General features: G+C 39.1%; 1 protein-coding gene across 4 annotated transcripts; it reads left to right on the top strand.

Annotated features, from left to right (window-relative positions):
* Positions 1-805: 805 nt before the first annotated feature.
* lsr (lipolysis stimulated lipoprotein receptor) lies at positions 806-27,735 on the top strand. 4 transcript variants are annotated; one of them, XM_081370998.1, is made up of 12 exons: positions 936-1,182; positions 11,861-12,187; positions 13,173-13,292; positions 13,938-13,994; positions 14,967-15,113; positions 16,928-17,125; positions 17,226-17,276; positions 17,696-17,824; positions 18,927-19,209; positions 19,286-19,742; positions 26,254-26,308; positions 27,363-27,735. In XM_081370998.1, the coding sequence occupies exons 1-11, from the start codon at positions 1,143-1,145 to the stop codon at positions 26,287-26,289; spliced, it is 1,845 nt and encodes a 614-aa protein (XP_081227124.1). In that variant the 5' UTR covers positions 936-1,142; the 3' UTR covers positions 26,290-26,308; positions 27,363-27,735. The 4 variants fall into 4 exon arrangements, with proteins under 4 accessions (XP_081227126.1, XP_081227125.1, XP_081227124.1 ...); XM_081371000.1 differs by lacking the exon at positions 13,938-13,994 and having other exon boundaries at positions 806-1,182; XM_081370997.1 differs by lacking the exon at positions 27,363-27,735 and having other exon boundaries at positions 26,254-26,995.
* The last annotated feature ends 116 nt before the right edge of the window (positions 27,736-27,851 follow it).

Genomic DNA, 27,851 nt, shown 5'->3' with positions numbered 1-27,851 from the left:
ATATTAATACTAATATATATAGAAGCTGCACAGTGTCATTCACACAAACATTAAACACCATCATGGTAACACATGAAATTTTAAAAACGCAATAAACATTAATTTAACAACATTAAATGTAACATAAACCCCTAATGTACATAACTGATTAGAAAAAACGAAGAAAACTATGAAGAAACAAACATAGTTATTTCAACAAAAATACATCAAATGTGAAGTGTCACAGGGAATTGTGGGAATGTCAATTTACGGTTTTTCACAGTAAATTATACAATGAGTTGTTTTTTCACTTTCAAAAACTGTACATTTAACGGTATGTTACAGTAAAATTACATTAAATGTACCGTTAGATCTATCACAGTTATTTAACGTATATAGTACGGAAACTTTCTGTTAACCAATTAACAGTTTTTCACTGTAGCATTTTTACAGTCTTTTACCGTTAAAATTACGATAATTTTTTACAGTGATATATATATATATATATATATATATATATATATATATATATATATATATATATATATATATATATATATTATATATATATATATAATATGTAACTGACTTTCAATAATAAACCAACACTGAGAAATAATGACTTTAGTAAAAGTGTCACAACTTGTAGCAGTGTGTTGCCCATTGACGTGTTTTTCCCCCTTCGAGGTTAACCAAAACCTTCCGCGCGATCATTAACTCGGCCTTCATAGATTGCCAGTGGACGAGTGGACTAAACCATTTCTCTCATCAAAGGTGGATTACAGGGCGTTGTATTATTAAACGTTTTGGGTTAATCTCGTCAAACCGGATCTGCAGTCACGAAATACTCTTCTTCAATATGGTGTCCGATTGTTTAAGAAGCAAAATAAATGTATAAGAGCCCTTATTTTTTAACAGGCAAACTATTATTCTCTTTTGGGCCCCTATGACTGTACGCGTATTGTGTTGGCAGTGGCCCGCCGATCTCACCTGAGTTTCGGGTTACACTTTCATACCTCGCTTGTCGCTGTACGAGGAAATGGAGGACGCACCTGTCTGAGACAAATACTGCTGCTTTAACGACACATAGGCCTACTCGGTCTTTCTTTACCTACTTTTGGGGAATTTAATGTTGGGTGTGTATTAAAAGATCTTGAGATAATATGTGGCAGGGTATAATCTTTACCCTCTTCTTGTTTACAGGTAAGTGCGTTATTTCTTCTTCACCAAAGCTCAGATGTGACCGTTTATGTTTTACTGTTTTCACTTTTTTGTAGATTTGAGTTGGAAAATATCAAAATATCACTTAATAAATATCATAGATTATGTTGAGTTTATTAGAACACTAGATCTCATGAAGGTCATATGGACCAATTCGTAGTTACTTGTTTTGATTTGACCAAATGCTATAATAATCATTGCATATTTATTTGTCCTTCCCAACTTTAAATCAGATAATTACTATCTTACTAATGGAAATCGATTTAAATATCAGATATTAGCCCAGTACAAATGTACATCCATTTTGAAATAGACCTCAGGTAGTTATTGTGCAATGGTTTCACTTTGTCTTATTTGTATTTTCTTAAGTGTTTGTTGTTTAGGGAATGAGTAATGTAGATTGTATGGGAGGAGGTGACCATGTCCCCTTCACACTGAAATAGTTTCGGTCAGACACATGAGTCACATCCTCTGATAATCTTTGTAAACCATATCTAACCCACAGCCTGGTGTCATTATGTGATGTCACCTATGCAAAAAGTTTGTTTACCCTTCTTTAGTAATCCCAAACATTGTTTAAAATGGCCTTTTGGAGTCTTTTTGTAGTAAATGGCATCTGTCATCGTTTTTAACTAAGGTATCATTAAACAGTTGTGCATGAAAATACTGTTTAATTATAGCTTTTGTGAAAGGCTATTGTTCTTTGAGCTGTATGTTAGGGGTTTTCTTTATTTTAGAACTATCAGAGGACTAACAGCAAGAATATGCATAATAATGAAGCATGGAATCAATGTCACATTGTTTGTTTATTGTGTGTAGGAAGTAGTGCAGTGCAATAATTACCTTAATCAAGTGTGACAAGATATATATTTTCCTCAAAAGTGTTTTAAGGAAGCCACCAATAAAAATACAGTTTATTCAAAAGGTTCCTGACAAAATTATAAGAATAATCAGATGTTGTTTGTACTTTTGTAACTATAACTAAATGTAACCCATATACATTTAAAAAATACTTTGACCATTGCTTTGAACATTGGTTGCAAGGTCAGGGCTAATACATGTTACAATAAACCTTGGCTATCTTCTGAATTTGACTAGAATAATGCTCTGATTTAAAGGGCACCTATTATGCAAAATTCACTTTTACATGGTGTTTGAACATAAATGTGTGTTGGCAGTGTGTGAGCAAAACCACCCTAGAATGATAAAAATCCACCCAGTAGTTTTTTTACTATCTCAATAAATCACAAGCACTGTCTCAGAACGCCCTGTTCTAAGATTGCTCTCACTGTGACGTAGAATTGCGCTAAGCCCCACCCGCCGACGCGGTTTGATTGACAGTCTGGTTTTGGCATAGACCCCGCCCTCGGTGATCTGTGTACACCAGGGATAGGCAACTCCGGTCCTGGAGGGCCACTGTCCTGCAGAGTTTAGCTCCAACCCTAATTAAACACACCTGAACAAGGTAATCAACGTTATCAGGATTACTGGATGGATACAGGCAGGTGAGTTTTTATCAGGGCTGAAGCTAAATTCTGCAGGACAATGGCCCTCCAGGACCGATGTTGCCTATCCCTGGTGTACACTAGGGCTGTGTTGAAAAAATCGATTCACCGATTCTGAATCGATTTTCATATTAATTTCTAAAGATCGATCCGTAACTCAGAGGATCGATTTTCCCCGTGAACTTTAACTTGCCGCGTCATTGAATTCACGCATGCGCGCGAGGTGGAAGGACATTAAAACAACGTCAGTAACGTAACGTTAAGCAAGCGGTTACTTTGAAAACTCCAGAAACGCTCAAAGCTGCGATCTGGCACCATTTCGGGTTCAGAAGCAATGCAGAGAACGAGCTTGACAAAAGCAAAGGTTTTCTAAAGGTTTTGTAAGTTCAAATTTTATTTACATTCTGTGTAGAGATGCGCGGTTGGCGGTTACAGCCGCGGACTCCGCGGATAAACCGTGGATCGGGCGGATGACGTGACGACAAATTATATTTTAATTAAATTCGGATGGGTGGCGGGCGATTAACCAATCAAATAAAAAAAAAAATGCATACATTAAGTGGATGGTGGGCGGGTGCGGTTTTGAAAATTGGTCAAAAACGTTGGTGCGGACGGATGAGTTTTGTGATGCGGTTGAAGTAATAACGTTAGCCCATCCGCACATCTCTACTGTGTAATGTTGTCTGTTTACTGTGAAGCCAGTAACCAATAATCTGTTTACATTTGCACTGGCTTAGAACAAATGTGTTCTAAATGTTGATCATTAAAATAAAAAATAAAGGTGCATTTGCATCTGAACTGTAGCAGCTTTTTGGAAAATTCTTAATGTCATTTTTAATAATACATCAGGTTCGCGTCTAAATAATCGGTCTACTGCTGCTGATATACCTCTGCGTCCTCGGTCGTCTACACCAGTGCAAGTTTGTGAAAGCAGTTGTATCAACACTCTGGAAGGGGGGATTGTTCTTTACAACCACCAATACTCCATTAATTTGCAGTTGAATGTCTATAATAATAGTATCAATATGTTGCATAACTACAGTCCTGTAATTCAGGTAACAGCTGGAAAAAAATGCTTTTTTCAAAAACCATTATCTAAATCTCGAAGATCGGATCGAATCGGATCGAATCGAATCGAATAATGATAATCGATTCAAGATCTTGAGAATCGGAATCGAATCAATTCTTGAAATTTGAATCGAAACCCAGCCCTAGTGTACACCATCCTCCATTGTTTCAACGACAGCCGGTAATGTCTCAAGAAGTGTAACGTCAGGTGTTCTGTTGTGGGATGTAAGAATGGATATAGTAGTCTTCACTGACATCAGAGCCACTGAAAACGCAGTGGATGGATTTTATTTATGAAGAAAAGGCGCCACTTAAACTTCCTAAATACGTTTATGTTTGCGTGAATCATTTTCTGACTGACTGTTTAGTGAACGAGGGTCAAAGTTAATCCTCAAGTGTGGATCGTTGCCTACTGTTCGCGATCCAACGTCACCTCCAGAAGAAGTAAGTGTATTTTATGATTTATGAGCAAATAGTCATTTCAATCGATGTCAGCCAGTTCAACAACAAATGCGTCTAAAGCTATTTATTGTCGTCGTCATAGGATGTCTCAACAAACAACGTCAGACAGTTTTATGTCACGTACATTATTTTTTGCAGCAATTACAAATGTAAATAAATGAATACCTCTATCTCCATAGACAGTATATAAACGTCTATCTCCCTGCAGCATTTGTTTTCTGGTTCTGTAACGTTAGCCATCTTCTCACATTTGCCACATAAGCGTGTGTGTAGTTTCAAAAAATTGTGTCTGTGTATGTGTGTTGCACATCCATAATTGCAAAGGGGACGCGATTAAAACTCTATAAGTACATAAATGTATTAAAAAAACATTCCGAGACGCCCTGGTCCATTCTCATTCGTGTTTATTCTGTGCCGGACTCTCTTCATCATCTGGGTCCAGCAGGGCGGGGATTATGCAGCTCATTTACATTTAAGGTGGTACACACCAAAACAGCTCTTTTTAAAACAGGCCCCAAAAATGACATTTTCAAATGGTTATAATAAATTAACTGTGGGGTATTTTGTGCTGAAACTTCACAAATACATTCTGGGGACACCCAAGACCAATATAACATCTTGTAAAAAGGGGCATAATAGGTGCCCTTAAAACACTGCTAATATTATGGTAAGAAAAATGATTGGATAGTTTACCAAAAATGAAATTCTGTCATTAATTACTCCACCCTCATGTTGTTCCAACCCGTAAGACTTTTGTTCATCTTCAGAACACAAATGAAGATATTTTTTGATGAAATCTGAAATCTTTCTGCCCCTCCATTGACAGCTACATAACTGACATTGTAAAACGAATCCATATGAATAGAGTGATTTAGTCCAAATTTTCTGAAGAGACTCAATCGCTTTATATGATGAACAGAGTTATTTAATCTAGGCTTTTATTCACATACACATTGATCAGCAAACATAAACAGAACCTCAAATTAACTTGCTTCACTCGCAAGAGGTTAACTTGCAAACCTCTTGCGGAAACTCAAACATGCTGCGTAACACGAAAGCTGCGTAACACACAAGAATGAACCTCATTGGTTCTTGCTGAAGCTCAAACGTTTCTCTGTAACACGAGAATGAACCTCATTGGTTCTTGCTGAAGCTCAAACATGCTGTGTAACACGAGAATGAACCTCATTGGTTCTTGCTGAAGCTCAAACGTTTCTCTGTAACACGAGAATGAACCTTATTGGTTCTTGCTGAAGCTCAAACATGCTGTGTAACACGAGAATGAACCTCATTGGTTCTTGCTGAAGCTCAATCGTGCTGCGTAACACGAGAATTAACCTCATTGGTTCTTGCTGAAGCTCAAACGTGCTGCGTAACACGAGAATGAACCTCATTGGTTCTTGCTGAAGCTCAAACGTTCTCCGTAACACGAGAATAAACCTCATTGGTTCTTGCTGAAGCTCAACCGTGCTGCGTAACACGAGAATGAACCTCATTGGCTCTTGCTGAAGCTCAAACATGCTGTGCAACACGAGAATGAACCTCATTGGTTCTTGCTGAAGCTCAAACGTTCTCCGTAACACGAGAATGAACCTCATTGGTTCTTGCTGAAGCTCAAACGTTCTCCGTAACACGAGAATGAACCTCATTGGTTCTTGCTGAAGCTCAAACGTGCTGCGTAACACAAGAATAAACCTCATTGGTTCTTGCTGAAGCTCAAACGTTCTCCGTAACACGAGAATTAACCTCATTGGTTCTTGCTGAAGCTCAAACGTGCTGCGTAACACGAGAATTAACCTCTGGTTCTTGCTGAAGCTCAAACGTGCTGCGTAACACGAGAATGAACCTCATTGGTTCTTGCTGAAGCTCAAACATGCTGTGCAACACGAGAATGAACCTCATTGGTTCTTGCTGAAGCTCAAACGTTCTCCGTAACACGAGAATGAACCTCATTGGTTCTTGCTGAAGCTCAAACGTTCTCCGTAACACGAGAATGAACCTCATTGGTTCTTGCTGAAGCTCAAACGTGCTGCGTAACACCAGAATGAACCTCATTGGTTCTTGCTGAAGCTCAAACGTTCTCCGTAACACGAGAATTAACCTCATTGGTTCTTGCTGAAGCTCAAACGTGCTGCGTAACACGAGAATTAACCTCATTGGTTCTTGCTGAAGCTCAAACGTGCTGCGAAACACGAGAATTAACCTCATTGGTTCTTGCTGAAGCTCAAACGTGCTGCGTAACACGAGAATGAACCTCATTGGTTCTTGCTGAAGCTCAAACGTGCTGTGCAACAAGAGAATGAACATCATTGGTTCTTGCTGAAGCTCAAACGTGCTGCGTAACACGAGAATTAACCTCATTGGTTCTTGCTGAAGCTCAAACGTTTTCTGTAACACAAGAATGAACCTCACTGGTTCTTGCGGAAACTCAAACATGCTGCGTAACACGAAAGCTGCGTAACACACAATAATGAACCTCATTGGTTCTTGCTGAAGCTCAAACATGCTGCGTAACACGAAAGCTGCGTAACACACAATAATGAACCTCATTGGTTCTTGCTGAAGCTCAAACATGCTGCGTAACACGAGAATAAACCTCATTGGTTCTTGCTGAAGCTCAAACGTGCTGCGTAACACGAGAATGAACCTCATTGGTTCTTGATGAAGCTCAAACGTGCTGCGTAACACGAGAATGAACCTCATTGGTTCTTGCTGAAGCTCAAACGTGCTGCGTAACACGAGAATGAACCTCATTGGTTCTTGCTGAAGCTCAAACGTGCTGCGTAACACGAGAATTAACCTCATTGGTTCTTGCTGAAGCTCAAACGTTTTCTGTAACACAAGAATGAACCTCACTGGTTCTTGCTGAAACTCAAACATGCTGCGTAACACGAAAGCTGCGTAACACACAATAATGAACCTCATTGGTTCTTTCTGAAGCTCAAACATGCTGCGTAACACGAGAATGAACCTCATTGGTTCTTGCTGAAGCTCAAACGTTCTCCGTAACACGAATGAATCTCATTGGTTCTTGCTGAAGCGCAAACATGCTGTGTAACACGAGAATGAACCTCAGTGGTTCTTGCTGAAGCTCAAACGTTCTCCGTAACATGAGAATAAACCTCATTGGTTCTTGCTGAAGCTCAAACGTGCTGCGTAACACGAGAATGAACCTCATTGGCTCTTGCTGAAGCTCAAACATGCTGTGCAACACGAGAATGAACCTCATTGGTTCTTGCTGAAGCTCAAACGTTCTCCGTAACACGATAATGAACCTTATTGGTTCTTGCTGAAGCTCAAACGTGCTGCGTAACACAAGAACGAACCTCATTGGTTCTTGCTGAAGCTCAAACGTTCTCCGTAACACGAGAATTAACCTCATTGGTTCTTGCTGAAGCTCAAACATGCTGCGTAACATGAGAATTAACCTCATTGGTTCTTGCAGAAGCTCAAACGTTCTCCGTAACACGAGAATTAACCTCATTGGTTCTTGCTGAAGCTCAAACGTTCTCCGTAACACGAGAATTAACCTCATTGGTTCTTGCTGAAGCTCAAACGTGCTGCGTAACACGAGAATGAACCTCATTGGCTCTTGCTGAAGCTCAAACATGCTGTGCAACACGAGAATGAACCTCATTGGTTCTTGCTGAAGCTCAAACGTTTTCCGTAACACAAGAATGAACCTCTTTGGTTCTTGCGGAAACTCAAACATGCTGCGTAACACAAAAGCTGCGTAACACACAAGAATGAACCTCATTGGTTCTTGCTGAAGCTCAAACGTGCTGCGTAACACGAGAATGAACCTCATTGGTTCTTGCTGAAGCTCAAACGTGCTGCGTAACACGAGAATGAACCTCATTGGTACTTGCTGAAGCACAAACGTGCTGCGTAACACGAGAATGAACCTCATTGGTTCTTGCTGAAGCTCAAACGTGCTGCGTAACACAAGAATGAACCTCATTGGTTCTTGCTGAAGCTCAAACGTGCTGCGTAACACGAGAATGAACCTCATTGGTTCTTGCTGAAGCTCAAACGTGCTGTGCAACAAGAGAATGAACATCATTGGTTCTTGCTGAAGCTCAAACGTGCTGCGTAACACGAGAATTAACCTCATTGGTTCTTGCTGAAGCTCAAACGTTTTCTGTAACACAAGAATGAACCTCACTGGTTCTTGCGGAAACTCAAACATGCTGCGTAACACGAAAGCTGCGTAACACACAATAATGAACCTCATTGGTTCTTGCTGAAGCTCAAACATGCTGCGTAACACGAGAATGAACCTCATTGGTTCTTGCTGAAGCTCAAACGGGCTGCGTAACACGAGAATGAACCTCATTGGTTCTTGCTGAAGCTCAAACGTTCTCCGTAACACGAATGAATCTCATTGGTTCTTGCTGAAGCTCAAACGTGCTGCGTAACACGAGAATGAACCTCATTGGCTCTTGCTGAAGCTCAAACATGCTGTGCAACACGAGAATGAACCTCATTGGTTCTTGCTGAAGCTCAAACATGCTGTGCAACACGAGAATGAACCTCATTGGTTCTTGCTGAAGCTCAAACGTTCTCCGTAACACGAGAATGAACCTCATTGGTTCTTGCTGAAGCTCAAACGTTCTCCGTAACACGAGAATTAACCTCATTGGTTCTTGCTGAAGCTCAAACGTGCTGCGTAACACGAGAATTAACCTCATTGGTTCTTGCTGAAGCTCAAACATGCTGCGTAACACGAGAATTAACCTCATTGGTTCTTGCAGAAGCTCAAATGTGCTGCGAAACACGAGAATGAACCTCATTGGTTCTTGCTGAAGCTCAAACGTTCTCCGTAACACGAATGAATCTCATTGGTTCTTGCTGAAGCTCAAACATGCTGTGTAACACGAGAATGAACCTCATTGGTTCTTGCTGAAGCTCAAACGTTCTCCGTAACACGAGAATAAACCTCATTGGTTCTTGCTGAAGCTCAAACGTGCTGCGTAACACGAGAATGAACCTCATTGGCTCTTGCTGAAGCTCAAACATGCTGTGCAACACGAGAATGAACCTCATTGGTTCTTGCTGAAGCTCAAACGTTCTCCGTAACACGAGAATGAACCTCATTGGTTCTTGCTGAAGCTCAAACGTTCTCCGTAACACGAGAATGAACCTCATTGGTTCTTGCTGAAGCTCAAACGTGCTGCGTAACACAAGAATGAACCTCATTGGTTCTTGCTGAAGCTCAAACGTTCTCCGTAACACGAGAATTAACCTCATTGGTTCTTGCTGAAGCTCAAACGTGCTGCGTAACACGAGAATTAACCTCTGGTTCTTGCTGAAGCTCAAACGTGCTGCGTAACACGAGAATGAACCTCATTGGCTCTTGCTGAAGCTCAAACATGCTGTGCAACACGAGAATGAACCTCATTGGTTCTTGCTGAAGCTCAAACATTCTCCGTAACACGAGAATGAACCTCATTGGTTCTTGCTGAAGCTCAAATGTTCTGCGTTACACGAGAATTAACCTCATTGGTTCTTGCTGAAGCTCAAACGTGCTGCGTAACACGAGAATTAACCTCATTGGTTCTTGCTGAAGCTCAAACGTGCTGTGAAACACGAGAATTAACCTCATTGGTTCTTGCTGAAGCTCAAATGTGCTGCGTAACACAAGAATTAACCTCATTGGTTCTTGCTGAAGCTCAAACGTGCTGCATAACACGAGAATTAACCTCATTGGTTCTTGCAGAAGCTCAAATGTGCTGCGAAACATGAGAATGAACCTCATTGGTTCTTGCTGAAGCTCAAACGTTCTCCGTAACACGAATGAACCTCATTGGTTCTTGCTGAAGCTCAAACGTTCTCCGTTACACGAGAATGAACCTCATTGGTTCTTGCTGAAGCTCAAGCGTTCTCCGTAACATGAGAATGAACCTCATTGGTTCTTGCGGAAACTCAAATATGCTGCGTAACACGAAAGCTGCGTAACGCTGGTTTCACACTGCACGCGTGAGCGGAGCGTGAGCGGAGCGTAAGCAGCGCGTATTTTTTTCGGCGCCCATGTTAACAGATTAGAGCATTCACACCGCACGCAGAGGCGCCGCGGCAGCACGTAGCAGGAGCAGAGCAGGAACAGCAGTGCCGCGATAGTTTCGGCGCCTGGTCTATTTTTGCCGCGCCGCTTACACTGAATTAAAGTGACAATGCATTGATCATGGCCAAAATACACCGCAGTTTTACCCAAAAAGTGCATTGATGATATCTATTGTTTTAAACAGTCGCCAACATGACCAACAGCAATTTAAAAAGAAAACAAATGTCCAAAAACAAACTTGTTGCCAGAACAATAAAAACAAAGATGAACCAAAAGTTATATAAATGAAATTATTAATCAAATAAGCTTCTTGACAAGTATTTTCTCTTAAATATATTTGAAAACGAAATAAAGCAATGCCAACTTATCCATTATAGAGTAGCCTACTCTGTCTGTACACAACCCGCGGTTCAGCCGCGCGTGACAAACGCTGCCAGTGTGAAAGCAAAACGCGCGTGTCCTGCTCCTGCTCACCATACGCACTGCTCCTGCGCTGCTTTCGCTCTGCTAATGCATGCAGTATGAAACCGGCGTTACACACAAGGATGAACCTCATTGGTTCTTGCTGAAGCTCAAACGTGCTGTGTAACACGAGAATGAACCTCATTGGTTCTTGCTGAAGCTCAAACGTGCTGCGTAACACGAGAATGAACCTCATTGGATCTTGCTGAAGCTCAAACGTGCTGCGTAACACGAGAATGCACCTCATTGGTTCTTGCTGAAGCTCAAGCGTTCTCCGTAACACGAGAATGAACCTCATTGGATCTTGCGGAAACTCAAACGCTCTCCGTAACACAAAAGAATGAGCCTCATTGGTTCTCGCACATCAGGTGAACATGCTTGAGTTTCCATTTACCATAACTGATGTGTGAGTTGATGAATGCTTGTACAAGCCTAAATTAAACCTGTTAATTTTTGGAGGGCCACTGTCCTGCAAGAGTTTAGCTCCAACCCCAATTAAACACCTGAACCAGCTAATCAAGGCCTTACTAAGCATACTAGGCTATATATTCCAGTAGGTGTTTTAATTAAGTTGGAGCTAAACTCTGCAGGACAGTGGCCCTCCAGGACAGAGTTTGGTCACCCCTGCTTTAAGTGACTGAAAGATAATTTTCAAGAGGACCCTTTGCTTCCTGTGCAAAATTCAAAACATTTTTAATAAATCTAAGCCTAAGAAAAGTCACTCTATTATTTGAACAGATTAAAGATGAGTTTTGCATCTTCATTGACACATTCACAGTCAATTTTATGTGGTTTACCTGGATTGTTATAATCTGTTGTTTCCTTTTGTTTTTTAAGAATGATATTTTTTTACAGAAAGTCTCTGTCTGAAGGCTTCTCATAAGACAGGCTCTGTACTGTACTGCCTTTTGAAATAGCTTGAGTCTTTGTTATTGCCTAAAGGCCTTTCAATCCTTTCCTTTTTTATTTTGGATGGTATTTGATTTCTATTTTATTCTTAATTCCAATCCAAGTTCATGGGAATGTCTTAAACCTCCCTGTTTCATCTATTTGTGGATACTGTTACTGTATATTAAAAAATGTGTCTCTTCTCCCACAGGCTTCACCACAGCCATCAATGTGATCTGCAATAAGCCACGCTATGTGGTCATATTATTCCAGCCGGTCACACTCCGCTGTGATTACACTACTACAGATCCATCCCCTCCACTGATCTCCTGGAAGTACAAGTCCTACTGCAGAGACCCGATCCAAGCTGCTCTAAACCCCAGCAGTGCTGACAATGCCATCGCTCAGTCCAACCCAAACTACAACCCCAACATAGAGTGTGCAGACAGTGCCAGGACCGTTCGCATAGTGGCTTCGAAACAAACAGCGGTCACACTTGCGAAAGAGTACCAGGGCCGTCAGATCAGCATCACCGATAGTAAGTCATCTTTGGGCAGAGAAACCAAAAGAATATGAATCAAATTAGTTGGCTTAGCAAATAGATATTTCCTTCATTATCTTCATGCTAATAATGCCTGTTAAAATGTTTTTGAAGAGCTATTGTTAATTTCTCTGTTAATATTATTGCTCTATCATATTTTCTCTAATTTAATAGCATAGTGAATATTTAGAGTTGCTTCCGCAGGGATCAATGCTAAGGATTTTTTATCAGGAATATTAGGCTGCTGTCACTGTAACATTTAACCTACTATGTTTCACAAGGATACTTTCCTATATGGGCATTTCAACATAATTATGTGTGAATTTGTCCATTCAAGTGCAAGCGGACTTAATTTAATAGGCTATTCTTGTGCTTTCTGAGAGGCTTATTTCTGGGATGTTTGCACTCAGAAAACGTCTTGAAAATGTCATGTGATTAACTGTACCGCCTCCCTGTAATAATGTATACTTGCACATACGATTTAGTTTTCATCCAAATGACGCATGTGTGCTGATCAAGATCAGCAATCAAGAGCATGCAACTTCAGTTAATGGTGTAATATTATTTTACTTTCTTTGCTGTTACCAATTTGCCATATCTGACCACACACCAAACTTTCCAGTGACATGTGAAAAAGGGATACAATCGACAAGCTTGCGCATCTGTGCCGTTGCGCTTAATCCACTCTGCATGTTTCCCTTATATAGCTATAGTGTGCCGTGAATATTTAATTTGTTTAATATTCTGTTAATTAAATATATATTTACTTCAGTCATCCTTCTCTGATATCTCCATTGTGCTTTATGTTTGCTGTGTTGTCTGTTTCTCATTGTTTGGATGCAAACACATCAGAGCATTTTAATGTATACGTGTACACAAGCGTGGTATTTCTGTAATATATATGTATTGTTTATTATTTATGACATGATTTAAGCACCTCTGAAACCTATTCTTACTCTTTTTTTCATGTATTTATATATAGGAGCAGATCTTAACTTTGCTCAGACTGCTTGGGGAGACAGCGGTGTGTATGTTTGTACAGTCGGCTCAGCCCAGGACCTTTCAGGGAATGGCGAGTGTTTTTCAGAGCTCATTGTGCTTGGTAAGCGTTTACCTTCTGACAAACAATCTCAGACTGATATACACCCAAACATGTGTGATTTTACATGTGTGATTTTAAACGCATGCATTGCACACTTGTTCGTTTGTTCAAACTGTGTTTTGTTTTTGTGCATGCGAGGAATTAGGGCTGTGTTAGATGGTATCTTGGAAGTTTTTTGTGTTTTTTCATTTACTATTTGTTTGTATTTTTATTATTAAAAATGATTATTTTCAATGGTCAAAGTTTAGATTAGGGTCCAATAGTTAGTAAAGTAGTTGTTAAATTTAGGTATCAGGTATATGCCGAATAAGGCATTAATATGTGCTTTATAAGTACTAATAAACAGCCAATATCCTAGTAATATGCATGTTAATAAGCGCCTAGTTAATAGTGAGAATTGGACCCTGAGCTAAATTGTTACCTTTTCATTAATTTCCACCTGGAAGGTCACGATTTGCTTGTGAAGGATTCAAGAGCATTTCTTTAATGTTATAGAAAACAATTATATATTGATAAATACTAATATTAATAATTAGACTAATAACAGTAGTAGTAATTCTATTAACTTAAAGGCTATTTATTTTCTACTTGGGCCAATGCCGAAAGGCCTTTTTCAGTAATTATGGCTTTGTCTTTCTTTCACAGAGAGAAAGTCAAATACTACAGACCTGCTGCCTGGCATTGATTTACTGATCATGGAAGGTAGAATAAGTGCTTCTCTCTAGAGGTCTGGTTAAGTTTGGTGCTGTACTTGAATCCTTCACCAGCCACAGCCAGGTCTCATTCACTGCAGCCTTAGGCTAGAAACTATAGACTAAAACTATAGATCTTGGAGTAGAATTTGATGCATAAACAAGATTTTGAGGGACTGTGTGTTCAATGTGTCCTTGAATGGTGTCCAGTCTCTGAAACATTGAAAATGAGATTTTACGATAGTACAACATGTTAAATTAATCCACAGCCTTGTTTTTATTTGTCTACTCTTACTTAGGTCAATTACTAATTAATTATTAAGCGTCTTTTGAATACTTTCATAAGACTTTGAATACATTCTGTCTTATCCCTTCACAACCTATTTCTTCTCACATAATAAACCATTTTCAGTAAAACAATATTAGACATCCATTAGTTTATTTATTTGGTAAGTAGCTATGGAATAAGTGGGGTAATTTACAGTTAGATGACTGACTGTACATTACTACTGCCTTAGATTTGCATAAGCTTCTGTAATTTGGTGGTTTTCTCTGGCAGATTGTGGAATAGTTTCTAAGATCTGCGTCTGCACATGAGTCATGTTGTGTCTGTGCATGTAGGATGTTGTTATGGTGCATGCTGGAATCAAGCCCTGGCAGAGTATTGTGAGGCAAAACCTGTCCGGCTGGTTCTTCTTTATGTGCGTCAAATACTTCTCTTTTTTTTTTTTTTGCTTGCCAGCAGCAAGAACTGACAGAAATGTGCACACACGAAGATAAAAACATCTCATGACATGCCAAAATATAAGTGTGTAAACTATATATATCCCAATTTGATGTCTTCTGAGCAGTCTTCTCACGAAATGGAAATGAAACCAATATTGCTTTTACACTGATATCTCTTCAGTCTTTTCTGTTTAATTCCCTGAGTCCTCTGTTTGGCATCTGAAGCAAGCGATTTGTCTCTCTTGTTGTTCTCCAGACTGGTTGTTAGTGGTGTTGGTGGTCCTGGGCTTCTTGTTGTTTTTGCTCCTGATCGGTATCTGCTGGTGTCAGTGTTGCCCTCACACCTGCTGCTGTTACGTCAGATGCCCCTGCTGCCCGGAGCGCTGCTGCTGTCCCCGCGCCTGTGAGTCCACACCTCCTTCACTTCCACTTCCACTTTTAGTGGAAAATGTGTTAAAGAAAAGTGTTCAAAATTCCCCTTTGTGTGAATTGTTTTTTTCATTAGTGCTGTCAAGTAGATTGAAAATAAATAATCTAATTAATTAATTTGATATGCTGATGAATTAATCAGATCAATTATAACTGCCTCAACCACTTTAAGTTTAAGACTGCTTTAAGTCTGATTTTTAGGAAGGGAACCACCAACTTCTTTTTACATAGACATAAACAAAACCAGGCATAAATCACATGAAACTGTCAGGCTATTTTAAATAAACAGACAAACAAAAACTATAATAAACCAACAATGGATACTGACAACAAAACAAACAATGAGCATACAAGAAAGAAAGACTGCACAGATGTAGGCAGGCTTGGCTTAAAATACCCACAGTCCTTGAAACATAAGCGGGGAAAAAACAGCCTGATATGGAGTCGGTGTAACAACAGTACATGAATTGAAATGAACCTGAAAGCCTTATATATAGTCCATGGGTGCGAATGACAGTCTGGTGAAGATGGAGATGCTGGTCTTGGGCATAGAATAATTCCAATCAAAAATAAATAAATCCAACTTGCAGGTAATCCTAAAAAGCCAAGCTACATGTTTACAATCCTTGTGCCAGAGATCCAAGAGATCCACAGGGTGAAATAAAGACACAATTCATGATTGAAAATCCTCTTTTGATCTCGAAGCAATGAATAGAAGCCATATAAATGTGAGTAGCAATAAAGAGTCCTTCTACAACAGAAGACATAAACTTAACATTAGCAGTGAAGCCAGTCAACTAACAATCTTAAATAACACAGAAAAAGTTATATGTGCAATGATTATAAACCAATACAAAAACCACACCAGAAAATACGTGGAATAAATGAAAGAAAAGAAAATGCATTGATTGAGCTTAAAACCAAAGTTTCCCAATCAGGACTCAAAGTGGTTTGTGGTAACACACATAGACTGTAAAAAAATATGGACGTAGTGTCCGTGACGTCACCCGTAGGTTTCTGAAGACCGTTTTTGAAGCCTAAAGTGGGCGTGGCCAACCGTCGCCATCTTGGTAGCGCGTCACTCCCGAATTTATTTATTTTTACAGTCAGACAATTAGCTGAGGTAACGTGACGGCTAACAAACAGCAGACAAACGGCTAATGATGACTAATGACCACAGCAGCAGGAATCCACCTGTCACTCAAAAGCAGACACTCTTAATTATGCAGAACTTTAAGGCTTATTATAATGTAAACGGATGAGTTATAAAAAATTCACCCCCCTCACAGTTGTCATGAAGGGAAAAATAAGCTATATAGACCAAAGCCACTTTTTTCACCAGGCTGTAAACGTGTTTTTTTTTCTGCTGTAAAGTTGGGTATTTTAACATGGGGAGATACAGATTTGACTCACTTCATCCAGCCTCAAGCGGCCAGTCGATGAATTGCCGTTAAATTCACTTCCGTGTTGGTTTCAAGAGAGAGAGACAGGGAGGTTGCCGCTTGGTAACACAGCAGTAAGCCATGCTTCCTCTGTCCAACAAATCTAACTTGCTCTACTACCCACCTGGGTATATACCCTTTACTAGAGTACCCTAGCGCCTCTGGTGGTGTGTAGTAGTAGTACACTCAATACGAAAAACCATGGCAACAGAGCCTGAGCCTGTTACACAATTGTAAAAATGTGCATGCATGAATATTTGCAGAGAAAAGCCTCTAAACCTTAACACACATTTTATTGCATTTTTGTTCTAAATAATGACTTGCACTAAATTAAAAATGTTTGCAGTATACGAGGCTGGTAAAATGGCTAAGTCTGGTGTCCCCAGTCAGTACGCACCCACCCTCTATGCCCCAAGCATGTACGGACAGCCAGCTTATGGAGTTGGCGGAGCTGCACATGGCCTACCCATGCTCCCTATGCCGATGGGCGTCGCTGGTCCTCCCTCCAATGGCTACGGCAGAGACTACGACGGAGCCAGCTCAGGTCAGCTCGTCTTCTCATTGCCCTAAAAACTGCAGTCTAACAAAAGAGTTTCTTACATTAATAAATCTAATTAATTGATCATTTGTTCTTCCCACTACAGTTGGCCAAGGATCTCAAGTGCCGTTGCTGCAAGACCACGATGGTGGAGGAAGTATGCGATAGATCTTTACTACATCAGTTTTGGACTTATGTTTTATATAATATTCTTTTTTTTTATTAAAATACTTTGCAGAGCATATGTAATTAATTTGCGATATATTTATTATCTAGTATTTTTTCCTACTCATTTATTAATCCATCTAAATCAGGGGTGCCCAATCCCTTTCCTGGAGACTTACCTTACTGCAGAGTTCAGATCTAGCCCTGCTCCAACACAACTGTCTGTAGTTATGAAGTGCTCCTGTAGATCTTAATTAGCTGGTTCACTTGTGTTTGATCAGGGTTTAGAGCTGAACTTTGCAGAAAGGTAGATCTCCAGGAATAGGATTGGGCACCCCTGATCTTTATTTTTAAGTGATTTTAAACCTAAATGTTGGTTGATTTAAATCTAATGTTGGTATCGTTTTTCAGACCGTAGTGGATACCGTGTTCAGGCCGACCAAGATGGAAACCCAACACGGGTGCTTTACTATATGGAGCGAGAACTGGCCAACCTTGACCCCAGTCGCCCGGGGAACACTCCAGGCAAATACAGTCGTCGTGAGTTCTGGAGATGGGCACTATCTTTCACTTTGAGGGTTGGGTTATAACAAAGTGATGCTTAGAGGGGCTATATGTAGAGTTCAGAAACCCTTGTTATTAGCAACACCGGTGGCTGTACAAGAGACTGAAAGTGAACACAAATTTGATTAGTATTAATTTTCGTTCTTTGCTTAGAAGTAAAAAGAAGTTTTAGGAAATACTTTTGTAGTAATATACTGTGAATAAATATCCAGACGTCGTCAACGCTTCTGAGAGCGACGTTTAGAATATGTAAATATCTGCTGCGCACTTCTTTCAATAACTAAATAAATGCTCAACAAAACTGACAGCGATGAGAAACAGCAGTTAAGAAAGCATCGGATCGCAGTGACGTGGATATGTTTGCACAAGCTCTGCAATTAACCGGCATCATGTTGGCAGATGAGGTGATTAAAATGACACTGTTATGATAGTTTGATTATAAAGTACCTTTGATCCTGTATAGTCTATACAGATCTGGCTATGTGAGACTATAGTTTGTTAATCTCTTTTCTTTGCATGACACATTGACATTACAGTACAGAATGGCTCTTTAAGCATCATCCAGAACATTGTATAAGCATTCATTTCATGTGTTACAGAACGGAAGAGAGGCTCTCAGGAACGTGCGTAAATGTCACATCAATTTTATTTTCCTAACAACAACCTTAAAAAAATCAGATTACAGGCTTTCAAAGACAATCTAGAAAGTCGGGGAAAGTCTCTTTTTTTAAAGTTTCTTTACAAGCTGTTGACACATGGCAATAAAAAAGGGTTAATACATGGGAATTCTTGCATATAGCCGCTTTAAAATGAAGTAGGACATGTTCCTGGATCAAGATCCTCTGATGGTCCATGAACAACATTCAAATCAACCAATTTTTTACAGGGTTAGGGATTCACAAACATGTCCTACTTGTGTGTGTGAAAGTTCACAGGCAATCTAAAGGAAACACATTTGTTTCAACTTTGTTTCCTGTAGATTCTCCATTTTTTCCAAGGTTGTGGGATGATTTATTTGTAATCGTTTTATTTATTAAAACATTTTGGTCTTGTTCTGCTTTTCTCACCTGTCCTCCAGTGGATGGTATGAGCGAGGTGAGCTCACTTCACGACGGTCCAGACTCTCGAAATCGTGGTCGGGCCAGACCACCTCAGCTTACCACGGTGTACGATGATGTGGACGAGAATATGAGTACCATCAGCAGCGTGTCTCAGCACATCCGACGGGACGAGCACAGGCAGGGAGCTGAGAATCGAGGACGCGCCCGCTCCATGGAATACTTAGACGATATTGGCCGCAATTACCGAGATGACTATCCACCCACTCGTCGAGATGGTGGGGCCAGGGGCGACAGAAGAGGGTTAGTGAATTAATTGTTCAATCGTGGTAAATGAATGCGTTCAGTCCTTCTTAAAACATGACTTTACTCTGTCTAGTTCGGATGACGAGTGGAGCAGCAGCGGACGAGGATACGCCGATGACCGTCGACGTCGTGATTACTCTCCTGACAATCGTCCTCGTCGTGGAGACTCGTTCCGTGGGGTCGGTTTCCAGGGCCGCCGCAGCCGTAGTCGTGATGACCTGATGGATCTGGAGCGAGATCGTGGCCGCGGAGGCCGGGACGCGTACGATGACAGCTTCCTGAAGGAGGCCATGGAAAAGAAGAAGTTAGGCGAACAGCAGAGAGGCCGCAGTCGCGAGAGGCTCGACAGCGAGAGCGATCGGTCTGACCGCTTCAGGGGGCCACACGGAGGACCGCCCCCTCTGCCGCTCGCCCCGCCCTCTGGAAACCCTGATCGCCGTGGCAATCACAGCAACTTCCCACCTCCTCCCCCTCCCTACACTGAGGACAGTGACAGTTTGCCATCATCCAAAAAGAGCAACTTAAAAAAGGTAAGATAGTAAGATAGATTAAAAAAAAATAAAGATTTTTGCATTAAAATATCCAAAAATCACTAGGACAGTGTTATATATTTTGTTCAATTGTGTACTTGCATTATCCCAAATGTTTCCAACAATGTTTAAATCAAGAGAAATTCGCAATTTTAACCAGTGTAATGGCCTGTGTCATTGCATCATGTATCAATGACGTCGTATCCACACGTTATCCTCGATTTCTGGTCCTATTTCTGTAAAAACCATGGAAACACCAAATATGCTTTATTATATTGTTTTTTATTAGACAGGTGAGCAACTGTTTGGATACCTTTATTGACAGAAAACTAATTCTTGTTATATTGCTCAAAACAGTTAGGTCCTGATTACACCTGGTATTAAGATGCGTTTTGTTCTATCAGATTACAAGTGGACAATGCTAAATACACGTTCACTTAAGACAAACGACTGTTTACAAAGAAACATTTTGACACATAAGTGTGTGTATTTGACCGTTCAAGGCAAGCCCAGTAAGATAAGTGCTGACTGCACTCAGATTCAGATCTGTCTCACATATCGCATAGCATAAAAACACATTGTTTCTTGAGACCGTGCTATAACTCCACACTGGTGATGACATGACTGTGGCGCTGAAGTCTGACGTCATCAATTTGCAATCGTTTGGTGAGATCTGCCTATTTTAGTGACTCCCGATCGAGTCATAGAATGTAATTATAGGCAGATACTGATCTGTGCCCGATCGAACGGAGTAGGGCTGTTTTCGACTAAGGATTTTCATAGTCGAATCTGATTCGTTAGATTTTGCCGTAGTCGACTGATAGTCGAACCTTTTTTTTTTCTTTTTTTTTTTTTTAGATATAGCAGCTAGATTTTTTCCATTTCAAACAAAAGAGCTAAAAAACACATATATATCACACATATATCATAACATTTCATAAACATGAGGAGCAATATGAGAGAGAAATTTGGTGATGGTTGTTTAGGTACATTAAACCACGTAAAGCTTTTTCACGCCCATGAGAACCGCGTGGAGTCAACTCACAGCCGCTCCGCAGCCCTGCTGAAAATGTGAAGCAGAAACGCTTAATATCAGTTAACGTCCATAATAATTGGACTCTGGGTTCGATTTTTTTGACCATTTTAAGTGGTTATGAGGAGCAATATGAGAGGGAAATTTGGTAATCGTTGTTTAGGTACATTAAACAACGTAAAGCTTTTTAACGCACATGAGAACCGTGTGGAGTCAGCTTTTTAACGCACATGAGAACCGTGTGGAGTCAACTCACAGCCGCTCCGCAGCCCTGCTGAAAATGTGAAGCAGAAACGCTTAATATCAGTTAACGTCCATAATAATTGGACTCTGGGTTCGATTTTTTTTACCATTTTAAGTGGTTATGAGGAGCAACATGAGAGGGGAATTTGGTAATCATTGTTTAGGTACATTAAACCACATAAAGCTTTTTAACGCACATGAGAACCGTGTGGAGTCAACTCACAGCCGCTCCGCAGCCCTGCTGAAAATGTGAAGCAGAAACGCTTAATATCAGTTAACGTCCATAATAATTGGACTCTGGGTTCGATTTTTTTTACCATTTTAAGTGGTTATGAGGAGCAACATGAGAGGGGAATTTGGTAATCATTGTTTAGGTACATTAAACCACATAAAGCTTTTTAACGCACATGAGAACCGTGTGGAGTCAACTCACAGCCGCTCCGCAGCCCTGCTGAAAACAAAGCAGGTTTTTGAATACATTTTTATTTATTTACATTAGTAAGCTACAGGACATCTTTCAAAACATGACCTGCGCGAAAGCGAAAAAATAAAAATAAAAATGGTACCCAGCCCTTATGAAAATGCGAATGCGTCTCTGTCTCATTTTACGGATATAAGGTTTACCAGTTTATTTAGCACCCACTGAAAAGGTGTGTATATTTGTTTACTGTTAGTTCTAACGAGTGTTTTGTGTACTTCGCTGTGTATGTTGTTGATAATGAAAGGGAGAGACAGAGAGAGAGTTTATGGATAAGACTTTAATGCGCACTTCTTATACTATGTTTATTCAGCTCTTATAGAGATTCTCTGGAGTAAAACTAACGCTCATCTTTTGTGTGATGTACAATAAACTTCACTGAACTCGTCAGTATATTTTGGTCATCATTCGGACGGGTTTTGCTACAGCAGTATGGGATCAAATTCCCGCCAAATATATAGCGGTCGCGTATAAAAAAATAATAAGCGTAAATCAAAAATTTAAAAACACATGTAAAAATATATTGCACAAACTGAAAAAAAGAATGCAAAATGATCAGAATAGCAAACAACGTGGTCACGGATCAAAATATAATAAGCGTGAATAAAGAAATAACAAGCATGAATAAAAACTTTAAACACATTAAAAGTTATTTTGCACAAAACTTAAACTTATGGTCATGCTTTGTTAAAAAGTATGGTTTTATTACTGTGTACTTTGTGCTTTCTTGCATTTTCTGCTCATATTTTACTCTTTTGTACGCTTGTGATGTTTTTCTCTTCGCTCTTCTTTCTATGTTCTGCGCTTGCTCTTCCAAATGTTGCAGTTCGAGTTTCATGTAAATTAGGGCGGGCTTAAGCGTCACCATTGGTCCACTAGTTCTAGATTGACAGATACTCCTCTAGCCAATCAATCGAAGAGGGGAGTTGACGTCACACCAATGCGACTCGTGGCTACTGATGCTTACTTGATATACAGGGGAAGACGACCATCAACAGGACACCTTTAAACTGCATGTGTGCCTGCAACTCAAACTGTTGCCGGTATACGTATACCTGGCAATATGGTATAGTTAAATTCGTCATCCTAACAACGACCTGTTACAGTTATGCCTGTCTGATGATCCATCATTCACCTCTAATGCACTGGACCTGGCACCGCGAACGTCGATCTTCTCCAAGCAGCCACCACCACCTACTGGCCGTTTTACTTTCATATTTAAAATCATATTTAATCAATAACAAGGATGTGTAATGTCGGTCCTGACTCCTGGGTGCAGAGTTTAGCTCCTTCAACCCTAATCAAACACACCTGAACCAGCTAATCATCGTCTTTAGGATATTTAAGACAGGTGAGGTTTTTAATCGGAGTTGACGCTAAACTCTGCAGGACAGCGGCACTCTAGAAACAGCGTTACCTATCGCTGATGGAGATGTTACTGTATTCAAATTTTAAGCTATATTTAAAACATTAATTCTAAAGTAATATGCAATTATGTAGCTATGTAAGTAAACACAGTAAGTTTGTAATAAATCACTGTATTAAATTCAACTGGTTTCTCTATATCTTCTCTGTAACACAATCATTTTCAATAATCTTGTCAAATTTGGCGAGGTTAATAAAAAAAAGGTAGGCAATGCGTAGCGGCGAAAGGTCAAAGTCCTAAAGTCTTCAGACAATGGCCGTTTTTAACTTAGTTTTTGCGACGAATTGTAGTGTTTCATAATTGCAGGATGTTTCGCTAACAGCAGCCTTAACATATTGGCATCATGAGCCAAGTAATATTGTTTAACACCAATTACCTGTGTGCACATTAACATTCTCATGTATCTAAAAAAAAAATGAATTTAATTATTTATGTCCAGAGTTCAGATAGCTTTACTGCTTGAAAGTCTTTGTAAAGTTAAATTGAACTGCCGTCTTCCCTTGTAAGTGTAGCACTCCTGAAAAAGAGTATAATGATTAAAGAAAAATGAAACAAAAGAGAGTGCAGCAGTGCTTCTTTGTTGTTATATTTACTCAGAATGAAGTGCTTCACGGGCGCGCACCACCCACTGAAGTGTGCGGTGACGTAATCACGCTGGTATGCCAAGCGAAAATAATTAATTTAATAAATGCACATATCAAAGCACAAATAAGAAATTGAACAGTATATAAAAGTATTAGAAAATAACATTTTAGTATATTATAATGGGATTGAAGAAATTGTACAAACATAAACAGCTTGTACCACGAGTCGCATTAGTGTGACGTCAACTCCCCTCTTCGATTGATTGGCTAGAGGAGTATCTGTCAATCTAGAACTAGTGGACCAATGGTGACGCTTAAGCCCGCCCTAATTTACATGAAACTCGAACTGCAACATTTGGAAGAGCAAGCGCAGAACATAGAAAGAAGAGCGAAGAGAAAAACATCACAAGCGTACAAAAGAGTAAAATATGAGCAGAAAATGCAAGAAAGCACAAAGTACACAGTAATAAAACCATACTTTTTAACAAAGCATGACCATAAGTTTAAGTTTTGTGCAAAATAACTTTTAATGTGTTTAAAGTTTTTATTCATGCTTGTTATTTCTTTATTCACGCTTATTATATTTTGATCCGTGACCACGTTGTTTGCTATTCTGATCATTTTGCATTATTTTTTTCAGTTTGTGCAATATATTTTTACATGTGTTTTTAAATTTTTGATTCACGCTTATTATTTTTTTATACGTGACCGCTATATATTTGGCGGGAATTTGATCCCATACAGCAGGCTTGTATTAGTGGATAAAAGGAGATGACAAATAAGTTATAACCATAATTAAACTAAACTATACCTGTTCTATGTCCATACAGCATATATTATCTGGCTCTGTGGACATTATTGTCCGACTCCGAGTCGAAATGAACACCGCAACTGAGAGTTTCTGTTCTGATATTATCAGATGAGATTGTCCTGGCTCTGAGCGCGAGCTTGTGAGGCTCCGCCCCCTGTGCCAGCAGCAGCAGTTAATTTGCATTTAAAGGGCACACACTAAAACAGTGCGCTTTTCTGAGCCCCAAAAAATTACAATTTAAACATGCTGTAAAAAATGATCTGTTGGGTATTTTGAGCTAAAACTTCACATACACACTCTGGGGACATCAGAGACTTATTTTACATCTTGTGAAAAGAGTCATAATAGGTGCCCTTTAAAATTAACCACATGCCATTTAGAAACACAAGTAATCTAGCTTTTATTAATGATATTTTAGTAGGATTGTTTTGACCAAGTAAAACAGTTCTGCATTACCCCACAATTTTAATTTGTCAAATAAAGTGACCTGTATAAGTAGTAATTCAGCACTCGTGGCTGTTTCATCAGAATGAGATAAAATAATGTGAATTTAAGGGAACAAACGTAACTGTAACAAAGTTCAAGTTCAGGGAAGAAAGATATAATTGTAATAGACATAATCAACATCTGACTACGGCATAAGCATAATGAAAATAACAACGAAAAATGTCCCAGGCCTGGTCCTCTCTCCCCCTTCACTGCCGTCATTCCTTACATCCTTCCGGAGCTCCTCCATGGGTCTCGAGGCTCTCATCCCTGCTTCATACCACAGTAACATTAATAAAACTTTAATACATTAGCTCATACATGAACATGATTTCTGTCCTGGTCCCGACGGATTGCTTTGCATCGCTGTAGAGGTGAAGACAACATCTCCCATGAGTCCACGCTCATTTACGGGCATCATCGAGCTACGCCTTTGTTATTGTTTTGAATAAGCGACCTCTAGCAGCGAAACTTACATACTGTGCCTTTAAAACGTATGAATTATGTATTGTTTCTTTAATTACTATTTTTTAAGGTTATTTTATTCACAGTGATATTCCAAACTGAAAGCTTTTTGAAAATCCAGCTAAAACCAAGCAAGCTGGTCAGCACCAGCTGAAATGCCAGTTTCTTGCAATGCTGTTATTGTTAACTAAAACTAAACATATTAAAATTGTTTTGAAATAAAATAAAATATAAATATTAGATGAAAAACTTTTTCTAAAAAATGTTTGACTAGCCGAAGTACTAAAATGACTAAAACTTAAATAAAAAATGGATTAAAGCTAAATAGAAATATAAAAATGACAAAAAAAGTACATAACAAAAAGACTAAAACTAATACCAAAATGAAAAAATATAAAAAATTAAAGCTAATTCAAAATAGAAAAAAAATACTATAGTAGTATATAAGTAATACTAAAATAATGCTGGTTTGTTGGTACCTAATTAAATTTAAATATATTGTATAGTGCAATCATTGTTGTGCACTATTCATATGAAGTAATCTATATGCAATGAATAGACATATTCCTGGCATGGAATGATAAGATATTCAAAAAGCAGGGAGGAGCAGTGATACTAGAAATAAACGAGTAGGCAAAACGGAGAAGGATATTTACAGCTGATGTACAAAATTGTATTTTGGTTAACTAGTTTGTGTACAGACTACAGAGTTCAGCAAGTCAGTCAATGACTACCCTGGAAGAAAAAAAAAAGGTCATGCTTGCTTTAGGTGGTCATAGTGGTTTTACAGTGGTTAGCTTCCACCTTTGGCTGTAACATTGTAAAAATGTTCTGTTTTTCTAAATGTTTTCCGTTTTAAATTCTGGCTTTTCTTTATCAATGTGAAGTGAAACTCAGAAGAAGACGACACTATGAATGCTTTAATATTCAGTCATGTTATAGTTTTAATACTAATACAAAGTTTTGCTGTGTTTTCTTTGGCCAGAATGGAGCTGTGAGCAGAGAGAGCCTGGTGGTGTGACGCGGCAGTGAACGCTCAGGTGGATAGTGTGTGTGTGTTTCCTCTGCTCTTTCACAATACTTATGTGTGTGTGTTTGAGTTTTATGTTGATTGGCGAGAATTTTTTTTTGTATTTTTATGGGATTTTTTTTTAATGATAATAATTGTATAGCCATATAGTTTAGATTATTACACTGTTATGTAGGCTCGTTTATGAACATGAAATAGCAGATTCTTAGCATTTTTTTTTTTTATGATTTGGTTCCTACCATGAACATTTTACTAACAGCAAATGCTCAAAAACTGGCACCCGGCATCAGCAGTTATTTTTACTGTGCAAATATGTCTATTTCTGTATTTGAATGTGTTTTTAATAGATGTTCATTTGTGTCCGGGAAAAAGGAGCCTTTTAGTTTTTCAGCTATGGATTTTGAATTAATGTAACATAATGATATTTGTATGGACTGAAATTCTATTGTGTTAGATTCATCATGCGGTTTCTGCAAGTGGGTGATTTATATAATGTATTGTTCATTTTTTATGCACATTTACAAATTCAAGAACCTCAATGAAATTCCCCTGAGTGTGTTTTTTTTAATGTTGTGATTTTATTTTATACATATGTTTAATACTTACTCTAATCTGAGATTTGGTCATACAGTCTTTTAGCTATTTTTGTACAGTCTTGTAATGTCTATTTTCAATAAAGCTTTTCTATTGTATTTAGGTTTGTTGTCTTGTAAGGGATCAATGTGACATACTTTTTTATATTCTTTGGTGTTTCTGAATTGTGCCCACTAGATGGCAGTTTACCATTCATGTACAATAATAGCAGGGAATGGAATACAGAATTAATTTGCATGTGACAATAACATGCATTAGTATTGAGCCATGGTATTTCACTTGTACGTCTGCAATTCAAATATACATGTCATGTTAGAAATGTTTCTGTGAAGTTAAAGTTCCTGTTTTGGGCAGTTTGTTCTGATGTCATTGGTCCTGTACATTGCTGTCTTAGACTAGAAGCTGATATATGCATATGAAAGAGTGCTTGGTTTTATGTGCCTTTACTGTTATTGTATTCTGCCTGGTAGGTTTATCAGAAAACAACGCATATTTTCTAACCCAGATAGAGAAGAAGGACCAACAACTGCCTCTGTGAGATGTACTTTCTGAAATCCACCGTTGGTGGCCTGCCAAGATCACAGCAGAGAGGTAGCCATCAATGCTTTCATCCATCTGGTGTCTTAAAGCAGCAATTCCTTAGGAAATTCTCACCTACCTTCTTTCTATCTGAAGAAACAGCATCAGCAAAAGGCCAAGTGACCCCCACAGTTCAGACAGCTGGTAAATGAATCCGAGTAATGTACGGTTTTCTATAACAATTACATTGCAGAGTTGAGTGTAACACTAATCAAATCCAGTTGAAAATGTATGGAGAAATACAAAACAACAAGGACTTGAGGTATGTTTGTGTCCAGTCTCTTTTTTTTTTTTAAATGCAGTAACATTTGTAGAGATTCGGTTTGGTGGAGTGATGTTTTTCTGTTTGTGAAATCAAAGCATTACTATTCAGAGTGCTA

This window comes from Scardinius erythrophthalmus (genome assembly GCF_964197995.2).
Source record: "Scardinius erythrophthalmus genome assembly, chromosome: 7".
NCBI classification, from domain to species: domain Eukaryota; kingdom Metazoa; phylum Chordata; class Actinopteri; order Cypriniformes; family Leuciscidae; genus Scardinius; species Scardinius erythrophthalmus.
The sequence above is the reverse complement of the archived record's forward strand: the minus strand, read 5'-3'. Positions and strand labels throughout refer to the sequence as shown.

Excerpts from the sequence above, each read along its gene's own strand:
- lsr (XM_081370998.1), top strand. The coding sequence starts at position 1,143 with ATGTGGCAGGGTATAATCTTTACCCTCTTCTTGTTTACAG. Across the intron at positions 12,188-13,172 it reads TCAGATCAGCATCACCGATA|GAGCAGATCTTAACTTTGCT; the intron begins GTAAGTCATCTT and ends ATTTATATATAG. Across the intron at positions 13,995-14,966 it reads TGATTTACTGATCATGGAAG|ACTGGTTGTTAGTGGTGTTG; the intron begins GTAGAATAAGTG and ends GTTGTTCTCCAG.